Genomic DNA, 15,196 nt, shown 5'->3' on the forward strand with positions numbered 1-15,196 from the left:
AAGGGCCCGGCGGCGTAGCCTAGCGGCTAAAGTCCTCGCCTTGAAAGCCCTGGGATCCCATATGGGCGCCGGTTCTAATCCCGGCAGCTCCACTTCCCATCCAGCTCCCTGCTTGTGGCCTGGGAAAGCAGTTGAGGACGGCCCAATGCATTGGGACCCTGCACCCGTGTGGGAGACCCGGAAGAGGTTCCAGGTTCCCGGCTTCGGATCGGCGCGCATCGGCCCTTTGTGGCTCACTTGGGGAGTGAATCATCGGATGGAAGATCTTCCTCTCTGTCTCTCCTCCTCTGTGTATATCTGGCTGTAATAAAATGAATAAATCTTTAAAAAAAAAAAAAAGAAATTTATTTATCAACTAATCAAGGACTTGCTGGTCATAGAAGGCTATCTCATGGAAAACAGAAATTAAAGAATGAAGAAGTAGGAATCCTATTTCCTCCTAAATGAACTGTTCAATTAGTTCATTAACTGTATACTACAAACTCAAGACACCGAAATTTCCTTGCTGTTTTCTTTGTAAGTTTCTGTGTTGCTCTAATTAAGGCTTACTGTACATCCCAACAGAGATGACACGGACAGTCTCATCCCAAAGCACAATACGCAGCAGAATTTACAGCAAAACTTGTAGGGACTACTATTTTCTCCTAAAACTCAGGTAAACTGATGCACCTGAAGTCACATTTGTGGTTTTTTCCAATGAAATATTTACTTCTAGGTTGCTAGAAGAAAATCTTGCTCGGTGAAAACTAAGAACAGTGTTCCCTTTTCATTTTATGTGGGTGACAGGCCCAAGATAACTGAAGAACTATGCATCCAATCTGGGTCCCTGCCAATACCGACTCTGTGCAGCAGACTGCTCTAAGTGGGTCCCTGACACCCACATTGGAGATTAGGATTGAGTTAGGAAATAATTAATGCATAAGGTGAGGGCAGAAACAATAATTGAGTCGGCCTACAGACAGAGGGACTAAAGGACCCTGTCAGACAACACTTATTCTAGAATAAGCATTAGTATCTGAAAGTATCCTGGCATAGACAACAAATCATGTGGCTACCCTCTAACTATACAGATTCTCCCATATTAGGGAAGAGGGAAACAACTGAGTCACAATGGCCAATGTCACTAGCAAGAGTACATGGGCCTCGTGAGCTTTTGCAACTTCTAGCAGTTGCTACACCTGAATAAGTAAATAACACAGAAAAGTAGGATATTGGAGCAAAATACTCTATGCGACCACAGGAAACTGGAATCAGAACTGAGACAGGAAACATCCTGTGCTGTGTGATTGTTTATTAGAACGTGAATAGGTGACTAGGGCAAGTCGGGAACAGACTAAATTGGCAAATTGAAAGCCTTTCTCCACTGACACCACACACACTGATTATATCAAGGGGAAAAATACGATGTTGCCATAGTCTAAGTTATAAAATATGGAAAACAACTCTAAACAAAACACAATGTATCGTCTCTCCAACAAAAGTCAGCCTACATTGTTCCAAAAATATTCAACAGTGTTCTAAAAGTAAAAGGGCAGCTTTCTCTTTGCCTACTCTTTCCAAAGACTTGTCCTTCAATGGTTATTGAAGAGGAAAAGTTCAGTTGACCTTGAGCTGTTAACAGTAAAAAAAAAAAAAAAAAAAAAAATCTGACTTCAGTTTTCTAAATCATTTAATTACGGAGCTTTGTGAGAGTTTTAAAAGTCCAAAAATATATTTCAACAAAACATACCTTTGACAATCAACTGCTAATTATGCCTCAGAAACAGAATAAAATCTTAAAATCTGGCCTTGTTAATTTGGATTTGCCAAATTAGGACTGAGATAAATCATATATAGTACATTCATGAAGTTTCATTTTGATATTAAGAAAAGGTGAGTAATTTTTCAGGGTTTTACAATATTGCTCTGTTTTATTAAAGACTCAAGAAATTAAAAATCATTTAATTTTTGAGGTCTGCATCTTCATTAGCAGCAAGGATGCACTTGCACTGTATCAGACTGCCTGGGTTCACACCTGGCTCTGGCTATGACCTCACTCCTGGTTCCTGCGCATGCAACCCCAGAAGGTAGCCATTAGGGCTCCAGCTTAAGCCAGCCCCAGTCCCAACTGTCCAGAGTGTTATGGGGTGCAGCCAGTGACAGCCAGCACCCATTGACAGTGGGCAAATGAAATTTGGCTGGTCCCCTACCCTCTGTCCTAAAGGTGGGTCCTAACAGCAATGGAATGATAATTCCATTCTCAACCACTCCTCCCATGTTCTAATTTAGCCAGGATATTGGATGCAGATAAATCCAATTAGTCTAGGTGTTTTTAGCCACAAACCCAGTTCCTGCCCATCCCAATAAGCTCTAATCAACTCCTTAGCCCACAACACTTAGGTATTCGCTCCCGCCCACCTATGACTCACCTATCAACTGAAAGGGGACCTTATTGCATTGTTGTGTAACCACTCCCCTCACAAGGCCCTTTAAAAAGGCCTATGAAGCCAGTTGGGGGGGGGGCGGAGCTCACTCTTTCTGGCCAGGTGTTTCCGTTACTCTGACACCTCGATTTTTTCTTTTTTTTTTTTTTTGTGATGAACATGGAAGCAGCCAAAATGCCCATCAACAGAGGATTGGATAAGAAAGTTATGGTTCATCTACTCCATGGAATACTACTCAGCTATTAAACAAAACAAAATGCAGTTCTTTGTGGCCAAATGGGCCAAACTGGAGACCATAATGCTAAGGGAAATGAGCCAATCCCAAAAGGTTAAATACCACATGTTTGCCTTAATTTAAGATGATATGATGTTATGTATAACATATTATGTTATGTATGTTATATGTTGTGTATAAACCAAAATTGAAATGTCAATGACACCTCGATTTTTGGCTGACCCAGGACAAGTAATCCCCTGAGCATGGTCTCTGTGTACTGCTTAGATGGGACAATGGATATAATAATATTGTTTCTGGTCTGTGTGCTGTCAGGAGTTCCAGGAGAGGTGAGGCGTAGCAGTGATGGAATGTGGGCAGAGACGCCAGGGAAAGGTGAATGTCTGCAGCTTTGTAAGTGTGTCCAGGTCATTCGTTGCATGTCTCTTAGGATGACTTACATTGTTGGAGAAGCTGGGACATAGGTCTTCAGCTTAATGGACTGACTTAAGGATAATAACCATTTGTTCCCTTGGGGATTATGTTTGGTTGGATTATGACTGGATTGCTGTATGGACTTGTGATTTGCTATTGTGCTCTATTATCACCAAGCTTGGTTAATAAAGACTCCTTAATAAAGCTTAGACATGTCTGGTGTGATCTCGCTTGCACACCGCAACGCAGAGCATCTGGGAAGTGAGACAGTGGTTGAGAGCCCCTTTTCTTTCTTCTCAAACAAATAAAACTTTTTCTTAACTAAAAATGTAAAGATTGGTTAAAACATTCTCAACTTTCAGTATTTTTTTTAAACTGCAAAGCCTCATCTTAGGATATTATATACTGTATACTTTTGTGCATTTTAATCTACAGTAACTTCCCTCAGATTTATACCATAAGCCTATAGAACTAACACATTAAATGTTGAATAATTAATATATTTTTACAATGCAAATAATTGCTCACTACACATCAGGTACCATGTTAACCCTTTACCCCCTGGACCACAGGTTCTCAATCAGAAGTAACTTAGTCCCTCAGAGGACTTTGGACAATTCCTTAAGTATTTTTGGTTGTCAAAACTGGGAACATACTAATGATATCATTAGGGAAGAAATCAGGGTTGCTGTTAAACATTCTAAAACACACAGGCCAGTCCCTCAGAATCAAAAATTACTCAGCCCAAATGTCAAACCCTAAACATTTGTGATCTGTGGTACTAAGGCAATAGTATCTGTCACTAAAACTCACCTTTAGGCATTTTTGTGGTTGAAAATATACCATTTTATGAGAAAACAAAGAAAAAGGGTTATGATACCCACGAACATTTGTTTAAACTTGTAATGACTTTCAGAATAGGAAATATATTTCCCCAATACTGTAAGAAAAAAAAAATAGCTAATATTTTCATAATAAAACAATCGTACCTTTTTAACTGCTATGATGTACCCTTCTTCTTGAAACATTTTGAAAAATTCACACATGAATGTCTCTTTGAAACTTGACTAAGGAAAAACATAGGATTTACATATGTTAAATAGAGAACAAAAGAGACTGAAAACTACATCCCCTTAATAGACTTTCACTCTCAAGTGCATTAGAATGAAACCGTCATCTTTATTAGATAACTGACACGAAGCACTGACCTTAAAGACAGCTACGGTACCTGTATGTATCTATTTTTCATTTGTAACGAGGTGGCTGGAGAAGGAATCACATTTAGAAGTATAAAAACAAAAGAGGTAGACTTACCTTGCTTTTGGACAGACTCCCCCAGCTTCCCAAAGTTTGAATGGTTTTTGAGATAAGAGTTAACGTCCTAATTGTCTGTGCATCCTGCAGAATACAAAAAAAATGCCAAAACTCCTGTTAAATTTTCAAAAATAAGAATTTGTATATAAGGTGATTTATGCTGCTGTAAAATAATGACTCAAAATACTAATTTAAACCTCATACAATTAAAATCTATTTCAGGCTCCGCACAACATGCAGAACACCTAGATATTAAGAGACAAAAGAGTACACATAAGAAATGATGTGCTGCTGCCACTGTAACATGGTTCTAACTGCGGCTCACTAAGTTAAAGGAGTGGCCAATGTCATGCAGTTGTCAGAATGCCAGCAGGCACTCAGAACTGACTTCACATCCCAAGCTCCTGTGTCTTCCTCACCACACATGACTGAATGAACAATGCCTTCTGACGGTGTTTCCCAAGGTCGGAGCTAAGTTACTCTCCACTGCAAATACTAAAACACCTGTCTAAGAGTCTAGAAGGAAGAAGGCAAAACTCAAACTAGAAGACTGATCTGGAAGCCCAGGGTAGCCTAGAGAAACATCCCACTCTCTTCTAACCGTGTGAGCTTGAAGAAGTTAGGGTTGAGATTTTTCACAGAATTTACCTCATAGTGCTAGTATGGAGACTAAATGAATGAAGTGTATGAAGTATTAGAAACAAGACCTACGAGAAAGTAAGCACCAAATAAATGTTGATATTGTTATTACCTGTTCTACAAATCAGCTACAAAAGTAATTACATAAAATTATGAAATCTTCGGGACATAAAGTTTAAACGATCAACAAAAATATACTAAGGAAGGAATAAACTAGAGCAAGAATGAACAACACTCTTTGCAAATTTACGCAATTAAATTGGACTTCAAAAACAAAATTATTTATACCGAACCTCAGGTGGATAAAGCATAAAAAAATGTGTAGTCAACAAATCATGTGCAATGCAAGTTGCTACATCTTTCAAAAATGAACTGCTTCAAATTTGAGTTAAAAATATTTCACAGAACAGATCCAACTGCTTCAATACATCAAGGTAAACAATATTAAAAACAGATGCAAAACTAAACCTGTAATTAAATTCAAGCCCTTCTGATATTAAAATGTACAAACACAACACTAGATAAAAAAACAGGGAATCCATTTCATATTCACCACCATTCTTCAACAACGATCAACTTTCTATCACTCTTCTATAACATCTTCTAACAAAAATATCACCAAGAAAAACATTCAGTAAATTTTAGTACTTATAAAACAGCCATGTAAAACTGGTTTTTCATTTTAATAAAAATTAATAAAAGCAAATAAAAATGGAATAAAGCTTTGAGAAGAACGAACACTTACTGGGTGATGAGGTCGCAAATGAAAAGAATGAGGTGATACTACGGCTACAGCAAAGAAACGAAGGAACACAAAGCTGCTCACTGCAGAATACTGAACATGAGGATCATCTGCAGAAAAAAATGGTGAAATGTCATGCACAAAAACACTGAATTTAAAAAGATGATAAAGTAAAAAAAAAAATAAAAATGTATACTAAATAGGACAGCAGCAGAAGTTGTCTAATAAGGATTAGGTCGATGAAATGAGAGGAATGACTATGACTAAATTAAGGGAAAAAAACCCTATTACTTGAAAGAAAATGAAAGTCAAAGCCATGAGGTTTGAATGAATCTTTTAATTAGAAAAATATCTCTTCACCTGCAAGAAAACACTCCTGAAATTATAACAAAATCATCTAGCACTCCCTAGTGGCAACACTGAATCCCTTTAGACTGGTACACAACTACTTTCAGTTTTAGGTTATTGTTTTAATTTTCCCACAAAAATAATGCCAGTGACCCTGCATTAACAGTAACTGGGCAGAAAGCTTCACTTTGAAGAGGCCACCAAAACTCCATATTAAATGCAGAGACCAGAAGACTATTAATGGCTTTGATCAGTCACCAATAGCTTCTATTTTCAGAGTTGAGTCAACACTTAATTCAACAATAAAATGACACCAAAGAAATAAAAAGGTTGTGGTGAGGCAAAGAAATCCTTGCAGTGCATCCTCCGGGATCCCACATGGGCACGAATTTGTGTCCCAGCTACCCCAATTCCCTTCCAGCTCCCTACTTATGGCCTGGGAAAGCAGTAGAGGATGGTCCAAGACCTCCTGGGTTCAGATTGCTTTAGCTTTGGCTGTTGCGGCCATTTGAGGAATAAACCAGCAGATGGAAGATCTCTTTATTTCTGCCTCTCCAATAAAAAAAAAAAAAAAAATGAAGTAAATCTTGCAAACAAACAAACAAAAAACCCTCTGGGTTTAGTTTGAGTTTTCCCTCTCATAAGTCATTCAATGGATGACACTGATAAGGCATTAAATTTTTTTTTAAAGATTTATTTATTTTTATTACAAAGTCAGATATACAGAGAGGAGGACAGAGAGAAAGATCTTCCGTCCAATGATTCACTCCCCAACTGAGCACAAACGGCCAGTGCTGTGCCGATCCGAAGCCAGGAGCCAGGAACTTCCTTCCAGGTCTCCCACATGGGTGCAGGATCCCAAAGCTTTGGGCCGTCCTCGACTGCTTTCCCAGGCCACAAGCAGGAAGCAGGATGGGAAGTGGAGCTGCTGGGATTAGAGCCGGTGCCCATATTGGATCCCGGCGCGTTCAAGGCGAGGACTTTAGCCGCTAGGCTACCACGCCGGGCCCAAGACATTAAATTTGTTCTTCAATAACTGCTTCCTATCCACTGCTTGCCACATGGACCCATATAATTCCAGGGTAGTAAGAAAAAAATGAGAAAATACAAAAGCACTTTATGGCAACAAAAATTATTACACTAAGGACGTAAAGACATTTAATATTTAAGCCAAGAAAAAAACTAAGGAGTTGAATCTGCACTAAAAACCCATACAGGTGCTAGTAATGCGGCAGAGTACAATAAGCCTTGACCTGCGACAGCAATACTCATCTCAATGGCCACTGGCTGCCACTGGCCTGTGAAAGTAGTAGAGAATGGCCCAAGTGCATGGGCCCTCACAGTCTATGTGGGAGACCTGGATGAAGCTCCTGGCTTTGGCTTGGCTTAGTGTCACTGTGGCCATTTGGGGAATGGGCCAGCAGATGAAGATCTATCTTTCTCTGTGTGTAATGCTTTTAAATAGTAAATCTTTAAAACAAAAAACAAAAATCATTGGCCAGGCACAATAGTCTAGTGACATGACCTGGGACCCCATATGGGCTCAGGCTTGTATCCCAGCTGCTCCACTTCCTTTCTAGCTCCCTGTTTGTGGCTGGGGAAAGCAGTGGAGGATAGCCCAAAGCCTTGCGACCTTGCACCCATGTGGGAAACTTGGGTGAAGCCCCTTTCTTCAGATTGGTTCAGCTCTGGCAGTTGCAGCCACTTGGGGAGTGAACTAGCTGATGGAAGATCTTTCTCTCTGTAAATCTGACTTTCAAAAAATAAAAGGACCACAAAGCATACGAGCTTGTAACTCTGATTTTCAATTTCTACTTAATATAATTTTAATCAGCATTCATCTTTGCATATGTTAATGTCTCAGCTCACCTTATTTTTGTTACAGACTAGATTTACTAATCCTATTTGAAATTAACTTTTATGTTTTTCATTATCAAAGATTATGTAGACCTGAATTTATCTACAGGCAAGAGCTGGTGGTAAATTAAGCAATGAGGCGGAAACTACATTTATGTGTGCACACACTTAAAAGAACAGGACAAAATAGCAAAATCTCTGATAGCTGCAGAAGTAAACTTAGCTCCACATAGCTGGATAAACACCCATAATTTAGGTAATTCTTATTCTTCCCCATCCTTGCCCACTAAAGGGAGATCTGGAACAACAGCTATAGCAAGATTATTCTAGCAAAGATGCGTTAAAATTAAAAAAATTCCAAAAACTGACAGAGACAGCAACTCCTAATTTGTAAAATGTTACCTAGCAGAAGTCTGACATACTTCTAAAACTCAAAACAAGTCAGTTATAATACATGTGTCTCAAAATTTAATGTGTGTTAATTGCAATACTGATGTTTCTAAAGTCTTAATATGATCTCTGTAATGTCCTTTCACAACCAAAACAGAATTTTCAAACTGTCACATCGAGTCAACTGCATGGAACATAATATTCTCACTATTTGAATCTGTGAAACTGGAAAATTAGTTGAAACAAGTAATAAAGGCATTTTAACTATATGTAATTATATTCAAGTTGCATAAGCAGCTGGTATGAATTTTATAAAAATTTTTCACAAGTTCAACATTTTTGCCTTAAAGCTAATAGTTGGGCCCAGCCTAAAGGCTAAAGTCCTCGCCTTGCATGTCCCGGGATCCCATATGGGTACAAGCTGGTGTCCCAGCTGTTCCACTTCCGTTCCAGCTTCCTGTCTGTGACCTGGGAAAGCAGTGGAGGATGGTGCAAAGCCTTGTGACTCTGCATCTGTGTGGGAGACCTGGAGGAGGCTCTTGGCTCCTGGCTTTGGATTGGCTCACCTCCAGCCACTGCGGTCACTTGGGGAGTGAATCAGTAGATGAAGATCTTCCTCTCTGTATATCTGACTTTCCAATAAGAAATAAATAAATCTTTAAAGAAAAAAGCAAATAGTGATTTTGTATAAAGTTGCCACTGTATAGAATTAAGTGGAATGTATGTTTGATATTATAAGAAAATTAAATTGAATGTCTTATGAAAAAGAGCCATTTTGAAAACTAAGGACCATGAGTGAAGTCTTAAACGCTTTACCAAACCAAATATATAGTATCTAAAAAAAGATTTAATTAGACCAGGTACTTACTTGGAAATTTCTGAGTAGCCATTTGCCTTAGAGAATAAAAAATGTCACACATTACAGTGGGGCAGCTCATACTTGATTTCACTATTGTATTGAATAATTTGTCTACATAGTAGCGCAGATTCTCCTACAAAATAAAAGATAACATTAAAATTTTTACTTTTGTAAGTCACAAAATAGCTTCATAAAAAAGTATATAATGACAATGAAATGTAGATTCACAAACTAATATTCTACAACTCTGCTTCCCTTCTCTCAACATTCAGAGAGGACAATTTATATTCTCACTTTATTTAACACGTTCAGACTCACTAGACGTTAAGAAATGAGCATATAAACCTCGCAAAAAGCAAAAACAAAAAGATAAAGATGCAGTCACAAAAATACTGTGACAGTGTTCTTCCCTGTAGGGAAAACATGGGACCCTCAGTCACTTCCTGGAGTCCCTGAAACACCATGTCACTCACACGGAATCAGTCTTACCCCAAGGAATGACTACTGTGGCAGCTGGAATGAGACCCAGCCTAAGTCTAATATTTGTTACCTAGAAAGAGACAATGGAGAACAAAAACAGAGGAAACTACTGAGGAAACAGTCTGGAAACTAGCCCTAAGAAATGCGGCTCGCAGTAAAGGCTGGAATAAATTGCACTTCTTCCTTCCACGCAGTATTACCACGGCTCAAGTGAGAGACACACACTCTAACGACCAAGTTTCATGCAGTGGTGAACTGAACAAGGACTTACCTTATTGCTTTCTACATTATCTCCTTCTTTTAATTTAATAGGATCAATCTCACAAGATTTTGAGGACTCACATATCTAGAAAATAAATAAATCAGTTTATTCTTACATATTTGACAAAATGAAAATATTAAACTTTTACTGTTTTAATTTTCATAATTAGTGTAGCATTCATATCCAGAGAAATATATACAATGTATAGTTTCCCTAAAGAACTACACTGAAGGTCCCGGCGGCATGGTCTAGTGGCTAAAGCCCTCGCCTTGAAAACCCCGGGATCTCATATGGGCACCGGTTCTAATCCCGGCAGCTCCACTTCCCATCCAGCTCCCTGCTTGTGGCCTGGGAAAGCAGTCGAGGACAGCCCAAAGCTTTGGGACCCTGCACCCATGTGGGAGACCAGGAAGAGGTTCCTGGTTTCCGGCTTTGGATCAGCGCGCATCGGCTCGTTGAGGCTCAGTTGGGGAGTGAAACATCGGATGGAAGATCTTCCTCTCTGTCTCTCCTCCTCTCTGTATATCTGGCTTTCCAATAATAACAAAAATCTTTAAAAAAAAAAAAAAAAGAGAACTACACTGAAAAGTATTCATCAATTATTTGAAACTCTAAAACTGAAATTCAGTTAACAAAGAAGTAACTATGTAGATCACATTATAATGTGGCCTTTGAGCAAAAATTCACTAAAAGAAAAGTCAATAGTTTAAGTTCAGCCTTATTTTGGAAACACAGGAAGGCTGTCACTTCCATCAAAAGATCACATGTTGAAACAGACTGCTGTAATATCACCAACCATCATTATTATAGATACAGCTTGTACCTCATCTAGAATAGGTTTTAATGTTACTTTCAGGTAGTGACCTCCCACTATTTTCATCATTTCATCCAAACACCGGGTAGCCAAAGAATTTCCTCTAAAAATTGTGTTTGCATCTCTGAAACAGAAATAGAAATATATGAAATCAAGCATAGTTAGAAAAAAAACACTAAAACCAAATTTGTTAACATCAACAACTTTAATAATTTTTGATTTCTAAAATTCACAGCCACAGGCTTTTCAAACTGACCAAAATTACTTAACAAAAGCAATGTGAAAATCAAGGTGAAAATCAATATAAAAAGTGTTTATGGACAGAAGAGAGGCAGAGAGAAAGAATAAAATAACAGTGTTGGATGACGATGGGAATAGGAAGCAACTCCCATGGTTTTCATAATAAAGTGCCGCACACATGCACATATGAGTACTACAGGAAGGATGGGGGGAGATCAGGTTCTACCTTGTTCTTCTAGTTGTAACATGTGAACCATCACACTAAGTAGTAAGATTGATAATACAAAGGAAACTTAGTCATTGAATAAAAAGCAGATTCTTCACTGTTATCCTTACTACTGGTGGGCCCTGTTCGGTAACTTAAAAAACTGCCCCCTGATATTTACTAAGCAGTTCTTTTTGGCCTACTATTATAGCCAGCCTCATCAATCCACAAGAACTTAGAATAGAAAAGCAATTTTGTAAACAAAATCCAATTTCAACAATGCATAATTAACATTTAATAAAATGTAACTCTTACTGTGTATCCTTTAGATCTAATTCAGCTACTGCAGTGGCAAAAGGAACAAGTTTATCATGGTGAAGCAGCAGTCGGACAAGCGGCAAAACAGCATCATTTTTGTCTCTACATATTTCACCCAAAATGTAAGCAGCTGAGGCAGATATTGGCTGGAAAAACAGAAAGGTAGAAAACAGGTGCAAAATCAAGCAAACGTTATTAAATGTTTCATCTCTGACCTATTTACACTATTAATTATAACTGTTAACAGAATAATACTTACTGTCAACATTTTTATCAGAGATGAAGTTTGGAGCACAAGATGGGCATCAGTACAAATATATATAGTTTTAAGATTACTTGATATTCCGGAATTTTCATCACAAAAATACTTTGGCCTTTTCATATTAAATCAGATACTTCAGATTTTACCTGAACATCTGGTGATTTTAGCAGCAAAGTTTTCAAAGGACCGTAGTGCTCTGAAGGAAGCACATAGTCCTCAGTATAGCATATATTCAATCGAAGAGACCCCAGGTCATCAGTTTTGGGTGTCTTGTTTCCATTGTCTCTTGGCTGTAGCAAGTACCTAAAGTAAAAACACAAGTAATCCCATGTTACATTAGGGAGCCTACAAGCTGTAAGGTAAGAAAATACAAAAACAAAACAAAATAAAACAAACAAAAACCACACAAAAACCCCACAAAACAAAAAACTAAACCCAAAAGTAAACTCAATATTTAAAGTTAAGATATTTGATAAGTAATAACTACTAATCTTCAGGGGCTTAATGTTAGTTATATACTGAAGAGGCTGCAAACAAATTTTTAATTCAGGAAACAAACATAGATATATAAAAATTAGGTTCTTCAAAGGAATTAAATAAAATTTGATTAGCTTCCAGGTTTAGAAAAAAAAAGTATAACATCTAAAAATTCAGCAAGATTTTACTAGTTAAATTCAAGAGAAGCATTATCCTTTAATGTATGTATATTTCTAAACTTTTATCCACCAACTTCTAAGTTTAAATTTTATATATAGAATTGACTTTAAAACAAATGTCACTCCTGCATTGTAGTATATCTTACTTATTTTTAAAATTTTTTTTATTAATTATTTTGCATTATGTGACAGTTTCATAGGCTCTGGGAATCCCCCCAGCTCTCCCCCCTGGGGGATTCCTCCACCTTGATGCAGCATCACAGTTCAAATTCAATCAAGATTCCTTCCTTGCAAACGTATACCAAGCATAGAGTCCAGCTACTTATTGTCCAGATGGGTTGAACAGTTTCTTGGGGAGACCATTTCTGGTCCGAAGTTAGAGCTGGTAGAATATCATCCCAGTCAATTAAGAGTCCCAATATAACATCAACAGCAATTTGCAACATTATGGAATTGACATGGTTTTGAGTAACCAGTATGTTAAAAAAAAAAAAAAAAAAAAGCAAGTTCTTAACCACAACCTATGATTAGCTCACTGACATTTCAATTTTAGTTTATATACAGGACCGGCTGCTATATACCTTAAAATGGCTATAAGGTACCATTCAGCTGTCTCGTGTCTATTTCATTTTAGTATTTAGCCATTTGTTGTGTTGAAGTATAATTTTGCTGATCTTGTCAGATTTTAGGATAATCTAGACTGGCTTGTAACTAACAAGACATCTGTCGACAATTAATGTGCAGAACATTTTTTTTTTGGGGGGGGTGTGCAGGAAAATCATCAACACCATGGTGAGGAGTGACTAATCTTCGTGTCCCACCCAGCGAGGCATGAGCCAATCCATGCCAGCTCTTTCCTGTCAGATTCCAAGCTCTACTTTTTATTGTTTGTCTATTTATTTTAGGTTTTTTTAGTTTGTATGATTGTTTGTTTGCTATGAGGGGTTTTCGGAGTGATCCCGATGGTCATTGCGAGGGAGAGTGGGGGTCCAGAGGTGGAGCCAGGCTCGGACCAGAGAAAGCTCTCCTCCCTGGTCCCAAAGGACGTTTATTGTTCTTCTGTTTCTGCGGACCGCTCAGGGCTTCTGGTTGTCTTTCCGATGACGTTGGTTTCTGCACAGTAGTGTCTGGACTTCTTCCATCCCCTGTGGAAGCTCTGGTTGGGAGTGGGTGACCTCAGAGTACTCGGCCTCTGAGGGCATCCAATTCCCTGTGGCCTCCTTGGCAGTTGGGATATAGTCCTTGTTGCTCGTATTAATAGTTTGTGGTGAAGGTCTGGGAGTCTTCATGGTTGGGATCCAAGCTTCCTCCTTACCACCTGCTCCACTCTGGAGTGCCCCCCTGCTCCACACACATGACCTCCTGTTAAGAGGTTGTCAGGATCGCACCAGATTCCCCCCTCATGCATTGGTATAGTAGTTTTACTGGCTGTAATAAAAAAATGAATAAATCTTTAAAAAAAAAATTTTTTTTTAAAGCCATGCAGTTTTTTTTTATCAAGGTATGCATTTTCCATGAACATTTTTTTTCCAACATATGAATTTTTTTATATATATATATTTTTATTAATTATTTTGCATTATGTGACAGTTTCATAGCCTCTGGGAATTCCCCCCCTCCCCTCCCCCCTGGTGGATTCCTCACCATGATGAAGTATTACAGTTCAAATTCAATCAAGATTCTTTCCTAGCGCCTGCCCGCTACCGTGGCATTTTGTTATGAGGGAGTGTGTGTTGGGTAACCGTCTCTGTCTTTGCCTGGGTTTCCCAAGGTTTTTAATATCGCCACCAATGCTACGGGTTTCAGCACTCCTGTAGTTCCTAGCCGCCACTGGAGGGGCTTTGTGCAAAGATTTCCTGCAGTTGCCTGTATTTACTCCGGTTAAAATTCCCGCCGGCCTTTCCCCTGCTGGGTTCGTAACTCACCCTTTTCGAGCCGGCCCAAGCCACCCCGAGCCGCCAGGCGCTGCCTTGGTTTTTTTGTTGTTGTTGTTTTTGGTTGGTTCTCCAGGTTGGGTGGATCTTGTTGATTCTGCAGTGTCCTGGGAGGTTCGCACGCCTGCTTATACTATTTTTAACTGTACTTGCTCCTTCTTCTGGCACTTTCTGGCCCTCTCTCTCTGCCTTCCTCCTTACATCAACCCTCCATGGTCGGCCATTTTTTCTTCCCTCCATATCTTACTTATTTTAACAAAAGGCTTGCTTCTTAAAACAAACTTAAATGTTTTTATTTGGAAAAAATGTGATTTACATGAATATCTTCAGGAAAGAATGGGCAAAAATAGTATGTGTAAAATAGAGGCAGTTTTAAATACTCAAGCAGAGAAAAGTGCTTAGAAACCAGAAGTTTACAGAACTCATACCAGAAACTGAATCATTTTACAAAAATAATTTTTATCATGCTGTTCAAAAAAAGGACACAAGACAGTAATATGTTGAAATCCATATCACCTAGTTTGAGCAACTACATACTTTTTTAAACATTTGTTTGTTTTTATTGGAAAAGTAGATTTACACAGAGGACAGAGAGAAAAGATCTTCTATCTCATGTTTCACTTCCCATGGCCACAACAGCTGGAACTGAGCCAATCCTAAGCCAGAAGCCAGGAGCCCCTTCTGGGTCTCCCATGTGGGTGCAGGGTCCCAAGGCTTTGGGACATCTTCCACTGCTTTCCCAGGCCATAAGCACAGACAGGAACTGGAGCCCAAATGAGATTCCGACGCTTGGAAGTGGAGGAT

At 38.7% G+C, this 15,196-nt stretch overlaps 1 protein-coding gene across 9 annotated transcripts in view; it reads right to left on the reverse strand.

Annotated features, from left to right (window-relative positions):
• Nucleotides 1-15,196, reverse strand: part of RASA2 (RAS p21 protein activator 2) — a 106,085-nt gene that overhangs the window by 19,198 nt on the left and 71,691 nt on the right. For all 9 annotated transcript variants that reach the window (XM_004588351.4, XM_004588350.4, XM_058657250.1 and 6 more), the window contains 8 exons: nt 11,949-12,105; nt 11,538-11,686; nt 10,787-10,901; nt 9,973-10,047; nt 9,231-9,354; nt 5,771-5,877; nt 4,387-4,470; nt 4,062-4,139 (listed from right to left, as the gene is read on the reverse strand). In XM_004588351.4, coding sequence (XP_004588408.1) covers nt 4,062-4,139; nt 4,387-4,470; nt 5,771-5,877; nt 9,231-9,354; nt 9,973-10,047; nt 10,787-10,901; nt 11,538-11,686; nt 11,949-12,105 — 889 coding nt within the window. The remainder of the gene's footprint in view (nt 1-4,061; nt 4,140-4,386; nt 4,471-5,770; nt 5,878-9,230; nt 9,355-9,972; nt 10,048-10,786; nt 10,902-11,537; nt 11,687-11,948; nt 12,106-15,196) is intronic.

Source organism: Ochotona princeps, chromosome 30 (assembly GCF_030435755.1).
Source record: "Ochotona princeps isolate mOchPri1 chromosome 30, mOchPri1.hap1, whole genome shotgun sequence".
NCBI classification, from domain to species: Eukaryota; Metazoa; Chordata; class Mammalia; order Lagomorpha; family Ochotonidae; genus Ochotona; species Ochotona princeps.